We start from the raw sequence: 22715 nt of genomic DNA on the forward strand, positions 1-22715 counted from the left end.
AATCACTGGCGCAGAGGATATGACTCTTTTAAAGGTTCTATAAAGAACCTTTTCTGCAGTTGTGCCTAACTTACATTTCCACAAATACCTGTTTTCACCACACCTGTGAGAGCATTAGAAGACTAATTTTTAGAAACCCTTTATCAATTGATAGGCAAGAATATTTTCATTGTTTTAATTTTATTATGGTAGTGACAAGATCAAACATTTTCTTATAGTTTATACATATTTATGTTGTATATATTATTTTGTATATTTATTGTTTTATAAATTTTAGATTATGGTCTATGTTCACTTTTCTATCCAGGTGTTCTTTTTGTTATTGAATTGCAAGGGCACTTCTTGCCAATATTTCCTTCTGTTTTGTCATTTACCTTTTCCTTTTATTTATGGTGATTTTGTTTTGTTTTTACAGTTAAGGAGCTTTTACATATTTTCTTTGTTTTCCTTTATGGGAAGAAACCTCCTTCACCACCCTTGGAACAGAAAAATGTTTGCCTATATTTTATTATGGCTCTTTTTGGCATTATTTTTTACATTTAACACTTGAATTTATGTTGGTATATGGTGTGAGGTTAAGGACCTAACAGTTTAATGAATGGTTCAGCGTCATCAGAGTAACTCATCAGAGAGAGGACTGGTAAGCTCTTACACTGCCATCTGAGGTGTCTGTCATGGGCAGGTACTTGAGCAGCCTGGGGGCTGGAGGATAGGGGTATGTTCTATTCCAGACCCCATCCTGGAAGTGGGAGGAGAGGCACAGGCTGGTGTGTGGCTCCTGGAGCCTCCCCAGCACTGCCCAGTATAGACTCTCCCAGTTGTCTCTGGGGCCTTGGTAAGAAATCTGATTACGGGCATTGAGCTGAGCCCTGGATCTAGGCAGTCCAGCCAGCGACAGGCCACTGCTCCGGGCCTTACATCGTCTTCTGTTACAGCGCAGGTAGCTGATCTCTTCGGTTCTAAAGACTTGATCTTGCAGCTTTGCTTTTAAGTATGAGCTTGGATTGCTGGGACAGTAGACCAGAGTCCTTTCTGTAGGGCACTGATTTCATTCCAGCTTCTGTGCCCTGGGAGGGGCCTTCCCAATCATCAATCTCTCCCAACCCCCACTGATCCAGCTGGCTCTTGACACATTGCAAGACTTCACCTCTGTCTACTAACTTCACCCAGTCTCATTCCTATGACCTGAATTAATTTATTCTAAAGCCACTTCTTCCCCCCCCTCCCCAGAGGAATAACTGAAGTCTTCATCCTTTCCCTTGTGCCTTCCACTTTGATCGGTTTCCTCCTTCCCAGTTCATCCACAGCCCCCATCTCTCTAGCTGCCTAGCGAGGCTAGCTAGCTAGCCTCTTTGGTTTCTCAGAAAAGCTCCAAGTGCATGGCTCCTCCCTTTTTGCTTTTGAACTGCATTTCTTTCCTTATTACTCAGTGTCCACACCCAGGGCGGTTGCCTGGATAAAAATCTGCCCCTTCCCACAGTCACCTTTTTAGGCCAGACATAAGCTCCGGTGAGAAATGGCTATCTACCCAGGCCCAGTTAGAAGCTCTTAATTCCTCAGAGTGGCCTGAGGCAGTGCAGTGTCCTCTGAGGTCCTCTGCGTCCCTGGATTCTAAGTCTTGATTCTCTTTCCTTCTCACTCATCTGCCAAGTTTGTTTACTGAGCACCACTAAACAAAGTTAATGGGTATTCCTGTCTTAGACAGGAAGGGAGAAGTTATCTCCCTATCATCACGCATTTCTGTGAGGTCTTCAAGGACTCTGGACTCATTTCCCCAGCTGGGCTGTTTGACACAGTCAAAGAAGAACCAGGCCACTTCTCATCCCTGCTAACACTAAGTGGCTGTGTGACTTTGGATAAGACGCCTTCTCTTGGGAGGCTGGACCAAGTGATCTCCACTCTTCCAGCTGTGACATCATATGAGGCAATGAAGGGGAAAAGTACATGAATAGGAAGGTAGAACTTGATTGTACCTGTTTTATAGGTTCAGGCGAGGTCCTTGGACAGCTCACAAGGAGTGGAGGAAGACTTCAGTGGAAACTTCTGGCTCTGGAGAGCTCATTTCACTGATGATTGAATGAGTACCCTATAGGATACACCTCTATTAAAGTAATTCAAAATCCTGCTCATCATTCAGAGTGGGTTTGTCAGGAATCACGTTCAGTTGGCTAACCCAATCTTAAATCCACTTAATTTTTTCTTATACCTTTTTAGAAAAATAACGATTGTCGGGAACCTAACCTTCTAAAATGAGTATCTCCGCGCTCTCATGGGATTTTATATAGCCATGATTTCTTGTGCTACGTCTAGCATGGTGGTAGAAAGCAAAGCTAACCTATTCCAGGTATTACGTGGAGTTGAGTTCTGCACTGTGACCTTTTACCCCACTCTCACTTACCAAAGGTCACCTGGCCTTGGCTACAAGGTTACCTAGCTCAGTGCCTGGCACATGTTAGGCACACAATAAATATTTGTTAAATGAATGTTGTCTGGGGTATGTCCCTGAGTGTGCTAGTCTTCTGCTCCTTCTTCATCTGACAGCTGATTTTCTCCCTCTGGTTTTAATTATGATAGGTGAAAAGCTCCCTAAAACCACTTGCAAAATTTGAGAAGTCCGGCCTGAAGGGTTAGGACATCTTCTGGGATCTAGTGTGTGTACTTTTAGGTTCACACCTTTCTCACATCTCATTACATATGCTTTGTAGGGGTCAAGGAACTAATTTTCATTGCTCTTGGAGTTGTGTATATATGTTAAGCTTTGTTGGGGTAAATGGTCGGAGGGTGAAAGACAGTCTCATTAGGAAATGTCTCCAGCTCAGTATATTAAAAAATTGAGGGATTTGAATTGGGCGTTAGGGTGCACAAAACTTGAGGAGGAAGACTGAAAATAGAAATCTCATGAGAAAGCACTTGGATGGTCCTGCTGCCCCAAAAGTACTGAGCATCTAGAAGCCATAAACTTGAGAACAACTTGGGATAGGAAGCTGGGGCTAAAATGTTAAACAGCCCTCCTATACAGTCCCCTCTCCTTTTATTCCCCACTCACCCCCTTTACAGAAATGTGTGTCCATTCCCCACTGTCCACTCCCCAACTAGGGAAACCTTGGTTGATGAGAAATTCTATTTGACCATTTTCAGGCTTCTGTAGGCAACAGCAGGCCTAGAAAAAGCCTCCTTTCTAAACCCTTGCTTTTGCCTAACATCCCCTGGCTGCTGTCCCCACATGACCCAAATAAACAGATGATCATGTCAAGCCACTAAGGCTGTTTGTTTTAAATAGCAAGCATCTCCACTAAGCTCTGGAGCAGATGGGGTATTGGGGGCAAGGTAGAGACTGGCATTTGGTTCACCCCACTTTTATCTCTTGCTTCCCCACTCCTGAACAAAAAGCTGTCTTCAGAATATTGCTTTTCAGAGTGGTGACTTCTTAGTGTGATAGAGCTGGTCCCTCACAAGAAGAGTCAAAAAATTGTACCTCAGCCTCTAGAAGAGACTTCAAGAGCTATATGAGTGCTGTGACTGCTTGAGAAAGGCAGAAGTGTACGGCTAGATGTAGCTCTGAGCATCCTGGGCCACTGGGCAGAATGGTACCGTGCTGACCCCAAACAAAATGAGACCTTGGTCAATAACATTATTTCAGGTCACTATCTTATATACTGTTTAGCCACCCCCATCCCCGCCACACACACCTATATACTGCCTTTAAACTTTCCATTTTCTTTGGTTGTGCAGTGGGCCAGGCCCAACCACACTGGTAGCAGGTGGCAGACACCTTAAAGGAAGCACTGTCAGGTCCAGCCCAGATCTAACCCTCACAGGGAAAGGGTATTCATTCAGCTGGGCTCTTGTGCTCTACTACCCTGTTGCTTTCCAGCCTCATCATAAACAGTAGTGCCCAGGCATGTGTGTGTGTGTGAGGGCCCTCCATGCTCAGCTAGAGATGCAGGGGCATTAAATGTACAAAGGTGCCCTCTGTAGATGGTGCTGGCAAACACCCCCTTCTTCCTGTTCACTATGTTCTTGATTTCGGATCTGTGCAGATTTTCTTTGCCAACGATGCACTGTGTTTTCAAAGGTAAGGAGCAAAGCCAACAAGCATACATCTTCAATGCATCTAGCTCTCCTGTAGTCCCCTAAATAGGAACGTACCCCTTTAAGGCGCTGTGGGGATGGGATGGGATGGGATGGGATGTCATGTCATGTCATGATGGACTGCCACTGAGTAGCCAGAAAGGTTTGCTTTCTGACTTTGTATGGTGGTGAAGCCCAGGCTGTGGGATCCTGAACCCAAATGGCATTGTCCCAATATGCTATGGTAGCAAAGAAAGAATCTGGGGTCAGGCCCGAGGGGTCCCAGGCTGCTGGCATTGGGACAGCAGAGCTGACGTGCTGCAGGGTGCCCCTAATACATCTTCAACCGGCCTGTGCCTGTCACTACCAACTGTACCAGTGGGGTTTCTGAGGTCTCCACCAAAGTGGAACAGCAGGGTTTCAGGTAGATTTTGGTGGCCCCAATCACAACTTAAGTGGCCCGACCCCTTCCCATGCGAACAATTTGGTATTCCTCCAGTACTTTTTTTCTAATTGGGTGCCCTGCCCTAGAACTGCCTTCAAAAAGAGTCGCCCGTGGGGTCAGGGAATAAATGCTCCTCCCTACAGGGCAAGGAGCAATTGGAATACTGAGTGACCTTAGACAAGTTCCATCTCGTCTCTGGACCTCAGTTTCTCTATCTGCAAAATGAGAGGATTTGGGCAAACTGACCTCAAGGTCAGTTTCTGATTGTACCCCCAGAAGCCCCCAAATACTAGCAAAAGAAGCGACGGCGATGACGAGCGCCAGCCGGGATCGCCACCCTCGCGGCGTGCGCGGTTAAGGCCAAGCGAAGAGGCCCCGCCCCCGCGTCCCGCCCGCGGTCTCTGTCGCCAGGCCAAGGGGAGGGCCGGGCTTCCGCCCTCCACGTTGTTGTTCCCGATTTGGACCACGCCCCCTTGGTCTGGGTTGTGGGTGCCTCGCCTTAACCGCCCCCGTCCGGGGCTCAGAGACAGGGTGGCCTCTGGGGTGGCACAGTTGGAGTCTCCACCCACATTAGACATGGGTGGACAAAGAGTTTAGGGGAAGAAGAGAGAGAGAGAGACTTGGTTTTAAAGGAAGGCGTGGTGAAGAGTCGAGGATAGACCAGGGCACAACTGCGGAATTTCCCTCTCGGCGTTCCACCCTCGGTTCATACAGTGGCCCCATTCGCACCAGTTAATGTGACCCTGCTAGACACTGGCCCTTTAAACAGAAGGCTGGCGGTGCGGGGTGTCCATGTGGAGCTGCTCCATGCCGTGTTGTCCTGCCCGCCCATTGGCCCGCGGCCCGGTGACGTCGTCTAATAGGATGCGAACGCACTGCGGGGGGAGGAAGGGAGACAAAACGCGGAATTGGATCGCCACTCCGCTCCCTGCGCCAGTTCTCTGGCAGCCTCCTGCTGTCAGCTCCGCCCAGGGGCGGATCCCGGGGGAATTGCAACAGCCGGGTGGTTGCAGGAACTAGGTCACGTGTGGGTAGGATTCAAACCAGTCTCTACCACCTTAAGGTTTCCCTGACTCGGAATATCCTCATTTGAGTTAACTTAAGTCTTGAGTCTTCCATCCTTCCTTTCCTCCAGCAGGTTAAATTTCGTTGTGAATGACCCAAACCCGCAGTCCTTGCTCACTTGTGGTTTGCAATCGAGGCGGGGCTAGGCGGGAAAACGGAAATGCAGTACGCGAACCCGGCTGGAGCTTCTCCCACCCCGAACCAGGACACGTGTGCGCGCCTCGTCTATAGTGGGCGGGAGCAGCTCTCTCAAGACCCCGCCCCTCCTTCCGTGAGACGCCGCGGCCCAGCGGGTGGGGGCTCCGGTCCGGGCTTTGGCTGTGGCCCCGGTGTAGTAGCGGGGGCGGTGGCCGGGGGCAGCGCGGCTCCTTCCCTTGTTGTGTGTGTCGGTGCCTCCTCGCCATCTTGTTGCAAAGCCTTTTCTTGTCGGCGGGACTCCCGGGGGCCGCAGGGCGGGAGGCATTAGAAGAGAGGAAGAGAGGGAGGGGAAGGAGGGAGGCAGTGCCACCTTTTTTTTTTGCATCAATTTTTTTTTTAATTTGCAAATTGTATTTTGCAAATATTTTGGGAGACATTGATTTTTTCTCCCCGTGCTCCCCCGTTCTTCCTTGCGGAGTGCGCTGCGCCGCCCAGCCCTGTCGCCCCCCGGAGGTGATCCCTCCCTCCTGCCTGCCCGCCAGCCTGACCTGTGCCTGGCTTGCGGGCCGCAGTCTCGGCCCAGGCGCGCCCCCGGCAGCTCTCGGCGCGATGAGCATAGAGACGCTACTGGAGGCGGCCCGCTTCCTGGAATGGCAAGCGCAGCAACAACAGAGAGCACGTGGTGAGCGGCCGGGCTGGGCCCCAGGGGCACCCGGGAAGGGGAGGCTAGCGACCCCGGTCCCCGAACCCACGCTGAAACCGCGCGGGCAGGACCCCCGCCCAGGAGGCCGGCGAAGCCTGGCAGCGCTAGGCTCCGCGCAAGAGCAGCCGCCAGGGGAGGACTGTTGTGGGTAGTGAAATTAACTAATGAATTCATTAACATGCAGCGAGGGACCCGGCCCCTGTGGGCGCCACCCCAGCTACCTGCCACTCCTGGTGCACCTTTCCTGGGGGGCTACTTTCGCGTGGGCCAGAGGCGCGGTCGGTAGCACTGAGGATGTGTGAGCCGGCGGGGTGGGGTGAGCAGTGGTGTTGCGTGGGGGTGGCAGACCCGCCTGTGCGTGCGTGTGTGCACGGGTGATGTGTAATGAGAGCCTCGAGAGCGGATGAACGGACGTGTACTCGGGAGAGTGTAGAGTGCACACGAGTGGGCGTGTGTGTAACGGAGTGGGGGGTAGGAATTACTCTACGCCGAGCAGCTCCCCGGCTTCCCTGGCCTTGTGGGGAGGGTGCGGAGAGCGCTCCCGGCAGATCTACGCGCCGCTTGGGGCGGAGGCGGCCTTTGCAGAATGAAATGACATCGCGTGTCTTATGATCCAGGCCAGCCACCTGACCCCGCCTCCCAGAGCTTGGGCTGGGTCGCGCGTCCGGGGTTTGGGTGAGAGCCGGGCTGATTCAGGGTGTTTTGAGATATGGCCTGTAGGTCGCTGGGGGCAGTCCCCGGGCCCCCCTTGCTGCGCCCCACTTTAGCCGGTGTGGAATGTGGCGTGTCTGCGCGTTCCAAACCCGCTCTCGACTGGAATGTTGCGTGTGCCTGCGTTCTAAGCCCGTTGGTTACACCGGGTGGTGACGTGGACGGGTCCCGCCCCCGACCACGTGCACGGGGGACACTCCCGCTGGGGACGGCGCGGTCCGGCCCCTCCTCTCTGCCTCGCGCTCAGGCGGAGGCGGGGCCTGGGCGGGGCCGGTCTCGCGCCGGGTTGGGCCCTGGCTCTGGGCATCTCCTGGGGGGAGCCTTTGCCCTGCGGAGGAGGAGCCGAGCTCACCTGTCGGTTCTTGCCCCAACCTCCTGTATCTGTTCCTGGGAAACCCTCAGAATCGCAGATCGACAGGTCATTTAGAGCTCACATATTCCCACTGACCTCAAAACATTCTCACCAGGACCTCCTGGCAACATCCCTGGCCATATTGTGGAATGAACAAGGCTGAGAAGAGGCAAACTTTGGCGGTCCCTCCACAGGGGGGAGACGAAGATTCTGATGCCCCTTATCCCCACGCGCCCTTGTTGATGGTCCTCAGCTTTCAGGGTATTGCAGAAATAGGGGATGGGGGGATAGGCCTTCGATTTCCGGACCTTTGCCAGGGCCTAAGCCGTGGATCGGTTGATGTGTGTGCAGTATCCGGGGGCTCCTGCCCTCTCCAACCCTCCTCCTCCCAACCCTTCAGCCCGGTTGGCTGTGGTGGAGATTGCGCTCGCCCTCCTTTCCTTTCTCTCTGCCTATTGTTGCTTCAATGATGAGTCATGCAGAAGGTAGTAGTGTGTGTTGTGTGCGCGCGCGCGCGCGCAGCGTGTGCTGCCGCGGTCAGTGGGGGGAGTGGCAGTGGACCAGGGGCGGGGGGAGTGGTGGGTCAGCCGGCCTAGTCGGGTCGACCAGCCGGCCTCTCAAGGTCAAGAGTCAATCGAGATATGTGAGACCGAGATGCTTGGGTTTTGCGGAACTGAGGAGTTGGGGCATCAGCCCACACGCCCCTCCCACTTGTCTTTGGGGTCCAGAGTAGGGTCGCGCGGTGGACAGTGCTGGTGGTAACCGAGAATGCCCTGCGTTGGGCGAGGGGTAGGAGCATGCACAATATTTAGAGACTGAGTCATCTGCTGCCACCATCAACACAATGCAATTCAAGAATATCTATTGTGTGTCCACTGTGTACCAGGCACTGTGCTAGATTTGAACAGGATTGACCCTGACCTTGTCCCAAGGAAACACTTCACCTTCACTTTTCCTGCAGACTTGTTGGCCATATGGGGAAGGGGAAAAGACTCCCACTGTTATCTCTGCTGCCTTTTCTAAAATAAGTAAGTCCACAGCTGACCAGTAAGGAGGACAGGAATTATGTGTACAACACTTTGAAGGAAGCTGGGTTCTGAAGGAAGCTTGGTTCTTTGAAGGAAGCTTGATTCTCTCCTAAGAAGTTGCAGATCTCTGCCCTCTCCTTCAGGTGGTGAGAACTGGGGACAGGGAGCTGAGTTGAGGCCTAGTTTAGCAGCCCAGTCACAGTTTCTTGGTGGTGGGGTGGGGGTCTTAGAAGAAGATGGATGGATGCTGGAAAGCCAAATCTACATCAGAAACTTGTGTAAACCCAGCTGCAGCAGTTTAATCTCCAGAATTCGTTTTTTACTCCTTTTGAGGATCTGTCCTCTGGCGGGGGAGTGGGAAGAATGAGAGAGAAGCGGGTGGTATGAACCTGCTGACCAGAACTGCTGTGTCAGGGCATGTACCTGATAAGCAGCTCTGAATAAGGAGCCTCTTGTGCATGCCCCCCCTTTAACCTCTAGGGTCAGTTTTCTGGTCTGGAGCAGCCAGTTTGCTCACATGATAACCTGAGGATGGGGGTGGGGGGCGGTGGGCACGTGAGCGCACAGAGAGGGAAGGGCAAGGCCATCCTGGTGGTTAGCAGGAGCGCCTGGTCATTTCCAGCATTCATGGAGGTGGCTCGAATGGGACCCTCTTCTTCCTTGATTGGAAGGAGCTGGCGGGAGTGTCCACAGGTGCACCTGAGGCCTGCCTTATGTGCCAAGTTCCCTGTTAGCATGCAGAAAGGGAGAATGACCCTGAATATTTGGGGCCACCAGGTATAAACTCCTCGGGCCCCAGCCCTGTGCCTGCTGAGCCCCTGGGCCACAGTGGCTAGGGATGGCTAAAGGGAGCCCAACGTCCATACTCTCCATTGTGACCCCGGGATCACCCCAGAGGGGTTATGCTAAATTCTCAAGGGGTGGCCTCTGGGCAGAGCCCATGGAAGGTACCAGACTATGTATGTGCATATGTGGGAGGGAGTGCACCCATGGGTGCAGCGGAGCATTATTTTAAAGAGCCTAAACCCACATACTTCAGAGGGAGGTCCCGAGGGACTGCCATGCCAGCTTACTTCCCCCACTTTGTCTCCCCCTCTGCAGTGCTGTTGGGTAGATACTGAGTCAGAGCTGGCAGGGAGGAGGCAGGAAGCTTTGATGGGCTAGATCTTGCCTAGGCCACCCCTTCTTCTTTACCACCAGTTAAGCTTTATCATGCTGATCCAGGTGTGATAGCGCTTGGCCATTCACCTGGGTCCTTCCTGGCAGCTGTGAGGCTACCTGCCTAGCTTTGGAAGAGAGGGTAGGTGAGAAGGAGGTTGCCATCTCCTGGGTGAGCTTTGGAATTACTTTAAAATATGGGAAATAAGAGGTTTGCCTTTAATCTGAGTTCCTAGGGCCCCTGGGGCCCTGTCTGTCCCCCTGCTTATGGGAGAGTGGAACATTTGCCCTAAGGCCAATGAAAGTTTGGGTCCTGTTTCAAAGGAATGGACGTGGAGGCTGTATTGGGCCCTGAGCTCCAGGGCCTTGTCTTGGGGGTGGGGTGGGGGAGGTGAGGAGGAGTGAGGACTAGGAATGTCCCAAGCTGGGCCTGAGAAGGGCTCTCTCTGTAATGAACAGTGTGGTCTGTGGGAAGCTGGAGCACAGAGAGCTGGTTTTCTCTGGGGCTGTAACATAAGTCAGTGTTGGCTGGAAAGGCCTGGGAGAGCAAGGCTTTCCCTCATTGGAGTAGGCCTGATCTGGCAGCTCCACTTCCTGAAGGGCAGGGGAGATACAGAAGAGGCCGGTGCTGACCTGTCCAACCCCTGATCTCTGGCTGCTGGGAAACCACTGAGTGCTTCCCCTCTCCCAGCTCGTCCCCCTCTACTTCCTCCTTGCCTCTCCTCCTCTGTGGAGGGAGGGGCTCCAAGCAGGCCTGGCTCACTCAAGTTGTTGATTGGCTAAAGGTCCCTGAGGCCTCAGGATTTTTTTTTTGGGGGGGGGTCCCTGATTCGTCAGACAAGTGGGGGTTTGATACCCTCCTGCTGAGAGAGAACTTAGCCAACCTCATCCCTCAGCCCCGCCCCTTGTGGGGTGGCGTGTTTGGGGCGTGTCTGTAGGCCGGTCCTGTTGGCTGGGTTAGTCAGCAGTGGTGAATTGGGGCAGGAGGGAGGGAGGGCTGGTTGACCAGCCTGCTCCCTGGCCTGGGGGTTGCAGCTGCTCCCCAGGGCCATGGCCCAGCTCTGTAGCCAGGGAACCAGAATGGTGGGGCCCCCAAATGGGGCAGGGTGGAGATGGAGCTGGGCCTCTGGAATAGGAGGGGCCCTCTCCCCTTCCTGTAGGGCTTTCAGCAGAGATGCTGGACCGACAGTGCAAGTTGCCCAAGCTCATTACCCTGTACAACGCGTATTAAAAAACTCAGCTTTCCTTTCTGCCTGCCTCTTACTAGTTTGTACTGCTGGGGGTAGTGGGAGGACGGGGGGGGGGGGGGGGGGGGGGTATCGGGGAGAAATGAGTTCTAGCATGAAAAACAGCAGAGAAGGACCACGTATGTTTTATATGGTCCCTGAGGAAACCAGAGGCTTTGGGAACTAGCCTGGTAGTCCCAAGTCCTGGGTCTAGTTTCCTCATGTGAGTTGAAGGTGATGTCATTGTCCTGCCTGTGGGGGGCTCTTTTTAGGACCCGTGGGTGTGTGTGTGTGTGTACCTACACCGAGTGAGCATATGTTGGCACAGCAAATATTGGGCATCCGCCAGGTGTGAAGAGACCTGGCTGGGTCTAGCCTGTTTTTACCTGTGGCTTTCTGGGTGACCCTCAACAAATCACTTTCCCTCTCTGAGCTAATTTATCTCATCTGTGAAATGAAGGTGCTGCCTGTCTTCCAGAAGGTACTTGGTAAATATTGTTGAGGTCTTGCCTAGAAGCTGTGATCGATCCGCTCCCTGCCCCCCTTCTCCTCCGGTGGCCTGTGAGGTCTGTTGTGGACTCGCTTCTGCCCACCTCACCTATCACTCTGTTGCTCCGGACCCTCTCTGCTCATCAACTGACTCTTCACCCTTCAGACTCCCGGGCCTCCTGCATCCTCTGACAGTTCCTGCTCCACCTTTCTAAGGCCCCTCTTCTCCCCTAGCCTGGATTGTTATCCCTGTTACTTGTCCCTCCCCTGTCCCCTCAGGCTGTGAGTTCCCCAGTGGCTGGGACTGGGTCTGTTTCATTTGTTCACTGCTGTGCCCCCGGTACTTAGCCCAGTACCTGGCTGGGTGTGGATGGGCATTTGTGGCATCTCAGGCTGAGCAGAGGTGTCACTGAATGCCGACCTGGACAAGGTTAGAGGATGGGTGGGAGGACATATGAAGCTGCGGCCCAGGACTGTTGGCCCCACTGAGACACCCCTTGTGTTCTCTCTGCTTAGAGGAGCAGGAGCGGCTTCGCTTGGAGCGGGAGCGGGAGCAGGAGCAGAAGAAGGCCAGCAGCCTGGCCAGGCTGGCCCATGCCCTTCCTGTGGAAGAACCCCGAATTGAGGCACCACCCCTGCCTCTGTCACCCCCAGCACCCCCACCGGCACCCCCACCACCACTTGCCACCCCCACCCCACTGACTGTCATTCCTATCCCAGTAGTGACCAACTCCCCTCAGCCTCTGCCCCCGCCCCCACCACTGCCCCCTGCAGCTCAGCCTCTGCCCCTGGCCCCTCGCCAGCCAGCCCTAGTTAGCACCCCTGGACTCAGCATTAAGGAGTCTGCTCCCTTGCCCACCAGGCCACAGGTGCCCACCCCTGCTCCCCTACTGCCAGACTCTAAGACCACCCTTCCCCCGACCGGCAGCCCCAAGCCTTTGCAGCCCCTACCCACACCCATCCTGACCATAGCACCACACCCCGGAGTCCAGCCCCAGCTGGCCCCCCAGCAGCCACCCCCACCCACTCTTGGAACCCTGAAGTTGGCACCAGCTGAAGAAGTCAAATCCAGCGAACAGAAGAAGAGGCCTGGGGGGTGAGTGAGGTGTGGCAGAGACTGAGCTGGTGGGATGGAGAGAACTACCCACCCCTAGGCTGTGTGTGCAAGAGAAAGTACCCTCCCCATCTAACCCTTCAGAGCCATACCCTCCTTCCTCTCCAACCTGGAAGTGCCCTCCGATATTCGGACATTCTCACTGTGCCCGTGCACATCCCCGCCCGGGAGTGGCCAATGGCTACTTAGCCCTCTGTTGTTCTCAGGGTTGTGTGTTCTCTGACCCCTTCCAACGTTAGGGCTGATAGCATTTCCAGGCCTTTGGACAGTGTCGGACTATAGGCCTTCTTGGGTGAGGGCTGGGGTAAACTGGCTATTTCTTGAGTCCCAGGATCCCTTCTGTCTCAAGTAGAGAGGTGGCATCGAGGATTAAAGGGGTTGTGAATTGAGCATACATGTGTCCTCCAGGGAGTGAACGCACCGGGGCACAAGGGGAACATCTCCCATTGCTGCTTTTATAGAAAGTCGGGACAAAAAGCCTGTGGCATGGGGTGGGGGGGCGGGGCCGGGGAAGGAAGGCTGCCTAAACCAGGCCCTCCTCCCTGAGCCCCCTGTCTGTCTGGGTTGCAGGATCGGAACCAGAGAAGTCCACAACAAATTGGAGAAGAACAGGTGTGTGTGCGTGCGTGTGTGGCTCTGGTCCCACCCTTGGTTCTGGCCCACCCTTGGTTCTCCCAAGCTCTCCTTGGGCCTTCCCTCCCCTCCCCCATCCTGCCCCTAGCCCCTTGGCGCTGGCTGACCCGCGCCGCTTGCCCTCCTTTCCCCAGGAGGGCCCATCTGAAGGAATGCTTTGAGACCCTGAAGCGCAACATCCCCAACGTAGACGACAAGAAGACGTCGAATCTGAGCGTGCTGCGGACGGCGCTGCGGTACATTCAGGTATGGGGGAGGGAAGCCGGTGGAGAGGAGGCGGGTGGTGGCGGCAACGCAGCGCCAACTTCCTCCCCATTCCCGCCGCCCTCCGCCCCTCGCCGCAGCCCCGCCTCCCTCCACGCGGGCGCTGAGCACATGGTTGGCTGACGTCAGCGGGGCTCCCCGCCCGGGAGGGGACGGGAAGACGCGTGCGCTTGCGCACCGAGGGCGGAGGGGGTGCTCCTCTCTGCTCCCCTTTTCAGCCCCTCCCCCGCCGAGCCCTGCCATCTGCACCGCCCCACAGCTCGGTGTCAAACCCGGTGCCAGGCTCTGCTTTATTCCCTGGTGGTATTAGTGCACCATGGGTGAGAGGGGTGTGGAGCCGCCCGCACCTCCACCCCGCCCGCAGTGCCTGGGCGGGAACCCAGTCTATCGCTCCTGGTGTGTGTGTGTGGTGGGGGGGGGAAGTACCCTGGGCGTGGCCCCTTATGGCGGCTCGCTGGTGAGCCCCCTACCCCCCCACTTTTCATCCTAGAAGGATTAAGATCCTTCCAGTGAGATCATTGAGGTGCCACGACCCGAGTTTGGGGGTTAAACCTGGGAGTTGGGGAAATGTGGCGGTCTGACTGGGTGACAGACATCCCCGGGGTCACCGAGCCCTCCTTCCGTCTGGGTTTTTAAAAAGCCCTTTTCAAGGGGCCCTCCGGGCCTTGTGTCCCCTCCCTTTGGGCATTGGCTCTCCTCTGCAGTACGGGGGAGAGGCGCCCGCCAGATCAAACTGTTGCCATGACTGCCCAAGTTTCGGTTTCCCTGGAAACCAGCGGCCGGTTCCGCGTGCCGGGAAGGAGGCTGTGGGGGTGGGGCAGGCGGCCACGCTCTGCTGCCGCGGAGATAGAGTCGGAACGGAGCCTTTGGGGAGTGGGCGGAGCTTAGGGCTCCCTGCCCGCGCCGAGCGCGCGGGGGCGGAGGAGCCTCGGGGTCTCCCCATCAGTGTGCTAGGGAAGCTTGGGGGCTGGGCTGGGAGCCAGTGGCTGGGCGCCACCCCTCCCCCGGCCTCGACTGCGGGGTCACAGCCTGTGGTAACCGCAGTCTGACTCGTTGAGGGGCGGAGGCACTGCTTCGCGATTGCTCCCAGCCGGCGGGAACGCACGCCCTTCCGCCCGCCCCAGGGGCGAGAGGGCGGGGCTGGTGCGCTTCTTCTCGGCACCTGGGAGGGGCGGGGCGGGGCTCCTGCGCGCAAGGAGGGAAGGTGCGGCCGGCGGGGAGTGACGCAGCAAAGCCGGGTCCGCGTGGGTGCGCGTGTGCCCCGGGAGGGGCGGGGCTTCGCGTGCGTACGGACGGTTCCCCTGGAGGCTTACATCTGGGATGTTTTCACAGAACTTGGGCTTAGAAGTTACTGTTCCTTCAATGGTACAGTGAGATGTCTTGGCACCAAAAATCCCTGTGTAAATGCTGTGCCATTTCTGTGAATGTGTTTCCTCTCCTGTACTTCAGTGGTGTTAAGCAGGAAAAAAAAAGTACTTAACTTCATCATGGGGTAGTTAGGAAGATTGGCTGTCTATAAACATTAGGTTGATGTAAAAGCAGTTGCAGTTTAACAGGTTAAAAATAATTGCAAAAACCACAATTACTTTTGCACCAACCTAATATTAACTTAGCAATTCTTGAGAAGTGAGAAGGTTCTTTATAGATACATACTTAGGGAGGGGAGCCTTGGTTTGCATGACGTGTGGATTTGAAAAGAAGTCAGAAATAGAGACTCAGAACCAGCAGACTCAGGACATGGGCATGGGCTGAGTAGGAAGGAAGCAAGGTGGACCCAGGTTGTCCATAGAGATTCTTGTCCTGGGGCTGACAATGGAAGCAAAAACAGGAAACTTACAAGGCTATAAATTCTCCACCTCGTTTGTTTATTAATTCAGATACTTTTGGACAGCCATGTGTAGGATTCTGGGGTTAAAGCAGGAGCAAAGAAGAAAGTGTGGGTCTTTTGTAGGTTTGGTCTTGTGGCAGACTATAAAATCAAACAGGACTATGCCATGAGGGCGTAATAGGGACAGGGATAGAAGGATCTGTTCTGGGGGAGTTAGGGAAGTTGTTGCTGAGGACGGGACATTTGAGCTGAGACCCGAAGGTCTCAGGGTGACCTAAGCAAAGTGGAGGGCAGAACGCGCAGTGAAGGCCAAAGTTTCTCCAGTGGGAGGGAGCAGGATCCATTTCTGGTAGTTAAAGATGGTCAGGAGTGTTGCCGTACAGAGCTGGGGGGCTGCAGGGTATTAAATGGGAGGCGAAAGACTACTGGAGAACATGGAAGGGCTCGTAGACTGAGGGCTTTGGTCGTTTGCTGAGGCAGGAAGCTGTGGAAAGACTGGAGGCCCCAGCCAGACCCAGAATGGCTTGGAGATGGTAAAGAATTTGAAGAAAGCCACAGTGAAGTGGACAGAAACAGGAAGAGGAGTAGGCAAGTACCAAACCATACATCCAGGTGTCGTAGGAAGGGAATGGGTTTTAAATGTAGCAATGTGGACTGAAGTTAGACCCTCGGAAAATTTTCCAGAGGCCTCTAGGCTTGTGGGGAAATGGATTAGGAGAGAAGAGGTTTGGGCCCCTAAGGTTCTCTCAAATCCCTGAGCCAGAAGTCTGCCCTCCCTGCTAGCAGGTAGAATTTAGGACGGCCACTTCCAGCCCCCAGCAGCCAGGTTGGAGTGAGGGTTGATTCACCACAGGCCCCGTTATTGATGTGGCCTCATCTGATGTCATGTCCAGCACTGGCCTCTTGGGGTGAGAGGCCAGACAGATGTGTGTGGGTCAGGGGAGGAATCTTTCTGGCAGAAATATGGGGAGAAGCAGGTAAATCTCAAAGCCAGGATAGAGGGGGCTGTGTTAGGCTAGGGGCTGGCGACAGAAGTATAAAGCTACCACGTTTCAGGGCATGGCTGGACCTGGGTTTTGTGTCGCAGGCACTAATTAATGGATTGAGGTATCCTTACTGGTTGAGGTCAGAAATGCAAGGAGTTAGGGGCTGCAGGAGGGAGCGTGGGGAAGTTGGGCCAAGTTGGTGTGTGGAGTTGAAAATATCACCATGCCCAGGAGGAGCAGGTTAACTATCAGGAGAGGCCCTGCAACACGGCCCGTAGGAAATGGTGTCAGGATACTCAAGTCCAGTGGGTGACTGACTCACTGCGATGAAGGGGAGAGACAGGATAGAGGTGGGAATTGACAGGCTCACGCCCTCACAGATGCTTCCCCTGGGGCTGAGTGAGACACTGTGCATAGCTCTGCCCTGCCACTGGTAGAGTCGGAATACAGTGGTACCTCGGTTTTCGAACGTCTCCGTTGACGAACATTTTGGTTTACGAATGTCGTAAATTTTATGGATCTATGGTATCATTAGATAGTAAAATTCATGCTAAATTTGCAGTTTTAGGGGTTGATTTTAAAGGTCTGGAACGGATTAACCCATTTTGCATTACTTTCTATGGGGAAACTATGCCTCGGTTTTCAAACGTTTCAAACTCGAATGGTCTTCTGGAACGGATTACGTTTGAAAACTGAGGTACCACTGTATAAACTAACTGTAGAAGAATCCTTGTCTTCTCTCCCAGGGTCCAACAGGGCCAGTGTGTGTTGAGATGGAAAGACAAAATATGCAATATTTAGGAGGTCATGTGAACTAGTGTCTGATAAAGCGCCACCTGACAGTCTCATTGAATGCTCAGGTGTGTGGTGGAGGTCAGGAGGCTATACTGGTGAGGACGTGGGGCAGAGGACAGCTCCAGAAGCCTTGGAGCATGAGCAGATAAGCCCTAGAAGGGTGAGAAGGGAGGAGAGGGCACACAGGGTTGGGAGAGGCAAACTAAGACAAGCTGGTGAGTTTGGTGTGTGAAGAGCCAATGTGCTCTGCACCTGGCCATGATCGGGCAAGCCTTGGAAGCGAGAAGCTCAGGAGCAGGGCAGGTAAGACCCAGGACGCAGCAGGGCAGGATTGTGTGTGTCATCTGGTAGACCCAGCAGTCCTGACATGCCTGGGTCAAGGAGCAGCTGGCAGCAGGGAGGCCTGTGAGACTTAGGTTGGTTTCATAGTGTCCGAGTCAGGAGATCATGGAGGACAGGGAAGGTTTGGTGTGGAAGGAAGTCGAGAAATGGGTCATGAGCTGGCACTTTGGAGCTAATAAACCTCACGCAGAGGGAAACTGGAGACCCTTCTGATAGGGAAGCAGTGTCACAGTGAGGGAGGCAAGGCATCCAGCACAGGTTGCCTGTGGCCCTGAATGAATTGAAGGGCACCGTGGGTAAGGGAGCTCCCCCATGGTTCTTAGCGAAGTGGGTGGGATCAGTGTCTTGGGGCAACAGTGACCTGGAACCTGTGGTGGCGGACAGAAGCCTCTGCAGGGGTGCTGTCCAGTACCCCAAGAGCCATTCCTCATTGTTCATTGCAACTCAGGTTCAGATGTGAAAGGAGGGTACATTCCAGGGCTTGCGGGTTTTTCAGCAGCCTGGGGAGACTGGAGGCTGCAGGCACAGTGTGAAAATAGAGGCTGGGTAGAGGTGTCATGGTTGGATACCGCGGGGAGTAGTCCCGGAACTCAGGGAGGAGGTGCAGAGCCAGCAGCTGCTGAGGGCAAGATGGAGGCAGGTAAGGATATGAAATGGGTGGGGGTGGGGGTGGGTGTCACAAAATCTAGTGGGTTATCCTCTAAGGATACTGAAGTTGAGACTAATGATTGATGAAGTAGAGAGAAGGGCTGGATCATTTGCGATTCTTGGGGGAATGGAATTCAAGGAGCGTAGCTTGTGGTTTCATGTCAGTGAGTGACAGAATGGAGTGCATGGCGGTGGAGGCCTTGGGCAATACCAGAGAAGTCTCTTATCCTTTTTGTCCTCTGCAGAGTGAAGGGAGATGCTGCCAGGAGGGTGGATGGAGCAAGAGGCAGCAAAGCCCCTTAGGACAGAGTTGTAGAGATGGGGGAGCAGCTGACTTGGATCTGTGCTTTCTTTCAGTGGTACCTGCCTGAGAGCCCATATTCCCCGGGACACTGGCCCTCACTGAGCAGAGCCACGGCACACGAGGCAGCTGTGGTCTCCATCAGCCCCCATCAGCCTGGGCCCCCCGGTTACTGCAGACCTGCCCCTGTGGGCCAGGGGATCTGGAAGCAAGGGTGGCTGAGGGGAGATATTTGAGGTACTGTGGCCCCGAGGCTCCTACTCAGGGTACTCTGCTGTCCCTTGCCCTGTTCTCCAGTCCCTGAAGAGAAAGGAGAAGGAATATGAGCATGAGATGGAGCGGCTGGCACGGGAGAAGATTGCCACGCAGCAGCGGTTGGCGGAGCTCAAGCACGAGCTGAGCCAATGGATGGATGTGCTGGAGATTGACCGCGTGCTCCGGCAGACGGGCCAGCCCGAGGACGACCAGGCCTCCACCTCTACTGCCTCTGGTGAGCCCCACCCCTCATGCCAGCTTCCTGTCCAGGCCTTTGCTTGCTAGAAAAGATGCCCCCCGCCCCAGCCCTGTCATAGCCCGAGAACCCCAAGGGCGTCTACTTCTCCAGTCTCTTGTTCCCAAGCTCTTCTGACCTGTCCTTATCCCCGTGTCCCCCCACAGAGGGTGAGGACAACATAGACGAGGATATGGAGGACGACCAGGCTGGCCTGGGCCCACCTAAGCTGAGCCATCGCCCCCACCCGGAGCTGCCGAAGCCACCGCCCAGCACTGCGCCTGCGCCTCTGCCTCCCCATCCACACCCCCACTCCCAGCCTGTGGCCCTGTCTCCTGCCCACCTCCCCGGGCAGCAGCCGCCTCCACAGCAGAAGACACCTCTGCCAGCCCCTCCTCCCCCACAAGCTGCCCCTGCCCAGACGCTGGTGCCCGCTCCGGCCCATCTGGTGGCTGCCGCTGGGGGAGGCTCCACGGTCATCGCCCACACGGCCACTACCCACGCCTCAGTCATCCAGACTGTGAACCACGTTCTCCAGGGGCCGGGCGGCAAACACATTGCTCACATCGCCCCCTCTGCCCCCAGCCCTGCTGTGCAGCTGGCACCTGCCACACCCCCCATTGGCCACATCACAGTGCACCCTGCCACCCTCAACCACGTGGCCCACCTTGGCTCCCAGCTGCCCCTGTACCCACAGCCCGTGGCAGTGAGCCAGCCCGTGGCGGTGAGCCACATCGCCCACACCCTCTCGCACCAGCAAGTGAATGGCACAGGCGGGCTGGGGCCTCCTGCCACCGTCATGGCAAAGCCCGCCGTGGGGGCTCAGGTGGTACACCACCCCCAACTGGTGGGCCAGACAGTGCTCAACCCTGTGACCATGGTCACCATGCCCTCCTTCCCAGTCAGCACACTCAAGCTGGCTTGAGGAGGCCGCTCAGAGGCCCCCAGTGGGGGCACAGAGGGGGGCCTGTCCCCCACTCTCCCACCAGCTCCACACATTCCAGCCAGGCCCACCCCACCCATCCCCACCCCCAGGCCTCCTAGGGGAAGGGGGTGCAGAGACTGAGCCAGGGGAGGGAGGGGCCGCCCCGGGGAGCTGGGCACAGGGCAGGAGGTACCCCACTGCACTAGGACATGGTAGAGTGATGAGAGCCGCCCTGGTGGGCTTGCTGCCTGTCCGGCCTGGTGCCCTTCCTGCCTCCCCATGTGGTGCCCTGAAACCAGTGTGATGTGGAACTTGTCCCTCCCCTGCGGCCTTCCTGTGCTGTTGCTGCTATTGCTCTGTCGGGTGAGGTGGCTGAGCGCCCGGGCTCTCTCCTCCTGAGCCTCTGCCTTCTCTTCCCAGGCCTTTGGAGGGAAAGGGGGGGAAGCTGAACTGAAGCAACTTGGTGCAAAAAGTTGGGGACCACTGTGAGCCCTGCTCTGAGTCCAGGTGACAGGTCCTAGGACGTGGCTGGTCTGGAGTCTTACCGAGAGGTGGGCGCCCTCTCTTGGGGCTCTGTGACCCAGGTGCAGTCACTGTGATTCCTTACAGCAGAAGCTGGTTAAGAAACCAAACCCCAGCTATTGCCAAGCTTCTGGACGCGCCCCCCCCCCCACGCCCACCCCTTGCCACTGGGCTCTTGACCTCAGGAGGATAGGCTGAGGATGTGGTGGGTAAGGGGGCTTGGCTGTCCCCATCTTTCCTGTCGCCACCCCCCCTCCCCCCGCAGTCTGGGTCTGAACCGAGAGATGTTCTGGGCCCCTGTCCCCATCCCTGGGCATGGCTGTTGGCTTCCAGAAGGCAGAGAGAAAGGGTGCTGTCTGGCATTTACTCCCGTCTCCCTGGCTTCTGCTCAGTGCTCTGTGCTCCCCTGAGGGGTGGGTGGACCTGGGTGCCTCATGCCACCTGGGAGACATGGGCCAGCGTCTGGTGTGGTTCCGGGAGCCTGAAGCCACACTGTGGAGGCAATCAGGAAGTTAAAATCTAGGGGTTCCACTAGAGCTCCCAACCTTTCTCCAAACTGGATCTGGGGTCCTGTAGAGAGCGAGCAGGGCCAGACTGTTGGAAGGCTGCTGCTTCTGCCCCGTTTCGCACCACCTTTCCCTGAGGCGTCCGCCTTTCTCCAGCGGGCTGTTTTGAGTGTACCCTTCCTGGTGGGAGCTGTGGTGTGCTATACCGCTTTTCTCTGAGGAAAGGTCCTTTGTTGGGCCAAGGGCAGGGCCAAGCTTGGGGTGGGGAGGAGCGTGGGGGCCTGGTGTGCAGGAAATGCTGCTTTCCCTGCCTCTGCCTTGGCAGACTGCTTTGGCTTCTTTTTATGTGGGTATTTATTACAAGTGGCCTTGTGGCAGACACTCAGTTACACACACGTGCACACTTGGCTCCCCACCTGGACACACTCACTGATGGCCTTTCAGTGTGGGGGGAGGAAGCAAGTGTCCCTAGCTGTGAAGTTTGCACTGACAGGCTTGGGGGTGGGGTGAGTGTAGGGGCCCAGGATCCTCTAGACTGACAGCAGAGGTCTTGAATAGAGTTCGATGCCTAAGAACTCCCTTTGGTTTCCTTCCTGACCCTGGAGACCTCCCAGGGGACTTTTCTTCTCAATTCTCTCCTGGGGGTGGGGAATGTGAAGGCCTATCCATGCCTTAGCAGCCCCCAGGAGGGAACCCCGTACTGCCCCACAGCGCTCCCACCTTACAAGCTTGCTGCCTTCCTGCACCTGCAGCCACCACCACCACCCTGGTTCTCCAGGGAGCCAGTGTCTCTCTTCCCAGTGTGATTACAGTGGAAAAGCAGAGGGAGATGAGCAGGCCTGGCACCCAGGGAACAGAAGCATTGGTGAGCCCGCCTCTCAGCTCTGTTCGCCTCCCTGCACCCGGAGGCCGGTCCAGAGTTGAAACTTGTCAGCCAGTTGCCCCTCGGGCCTGCACAGATACCTCATCCGCCCGCTGCCCCTGACCCTCCCCGGCCCCAGCAACGGGGGGCCTCTGAATCTAGTGCCGAATGACTATGTCCAGATTGGTGACGATGGGTGTTGTAGCTGTTGTTTTTGTCGTCGTTTGTGAATGCTGTGACGCTGTGTGCCCTAGAGGGCAGCCGCCGCCCAGCCCTTCCTTGGGCATCTCCCCTCTGAGCTGTCAGGACCACATCTGTCCTCGCCCTGTGGGACCGCCTGCCCCTCCCCTCCCTAGCCCTTCCAGCCTGGGGGACGCGCATGTGCGCGCGTGCACACACACATCTTACCTCTCATGCGTGTTTTACTTTTTGATGTTCGGAGTGGCTCACTGGCTGGGAGTCTTTACCTCGGGGAGAGGGGGAGGCTGGTTCCTTGGTGGGGGGCAAAGAAGGGCAGGGAATGCCTGGAGGGGAGCTAAGGGTCACCACAAGCCCTGCTCTCTCCAGGAACAGCTTCTTCTCCCCTATCCCAGGGTCCCACCCCCACCCCCCAAGAGGTGGCCCTTGTTTACAGTGAGGACTCGGTCACTGTGTCTCCGTTTCCCGAAATATAAACCGTAGTGACCCCAGACTAGAGATTTTTATGTGTTTGGATACATCTGCTGTGTGGGGAAAAAAAAAATACAAAAACCCTAATTTTGTACATATTGTATTTTTACTATTGAACTGTATTCTAGTGGCTGTTCATGCTCCAAGACTAGGTATTGAGACATGAATACTACCCTTGTAATAAGCACTTGCCTGGAATAAAATATAAAATTGAAATAAACCTGCACTGAAACCTGAGATTGGAGCTGCCAGCTTGCAGCATCTGGGTCCTTTTGTTCCAGAACGAGGTAGAGACCTTCCGGTAAAGACCTGCAGCAGGGTCCTTTCCCTGTTGAAGTTTGGGGGGATCACTTTTAGAAAAGGATTAGGGACCTTCCTGTTCTGATCTCAGTGCTGAAGCCTCAAGCTTTGAGAACCACGTCTCTGGCCTTATTTTTTTGCAAT

At 55.4% G+C, this 22715-nt stretch overlaps 1 protein-coding gene across 1 annotated transcript; it reads left to right on the forward strand.

Moving 5' to 3' along the window:
- The first annotated feature begins 5919 nt into the window (after positions 1–5919).
- Positions 5920–22508, forward strand: MNT (MAX network transcriptional repressor). Its single transcript, XM_033090910.1, has 6 exons — positions 5920–6401; positions 11903–12482; positions 13071–13112; positions 13268–13379; positions 18595–18787; positions 18955–22508. Exons 1-6 carry the CDS (start codon positions 6329–6331, stop codon positions 19710–19712), a joined length of 1758 nt encoding a protein of 585 aa, XP_032946801.1. The 5' UTR covers positions 5920–6328; the 3' UTR covers positions 19713–22508.
- The last annotated feature ends 207 nt before the right edge of the window (positions 22509–22715 follow it).

This window comes from Rhinolophus ferrumequinum, chromosome 21 (assembly GCF_004115265.2).
Source record: "Rhinolophus ferrumequinum isolate MPI-CBG mRhiFer1 chromosome 21, mRhiFer1_v1.p, whole genome shotgun sequence".
In the NCBI taxonomy this organism is placed as follows: Eukaryota; Metazoa; Chordata; class Mammalia; order Chiroptera; family Rhinolophidae; genus Rhinolophus; species Rhinolophus ferrumequinum.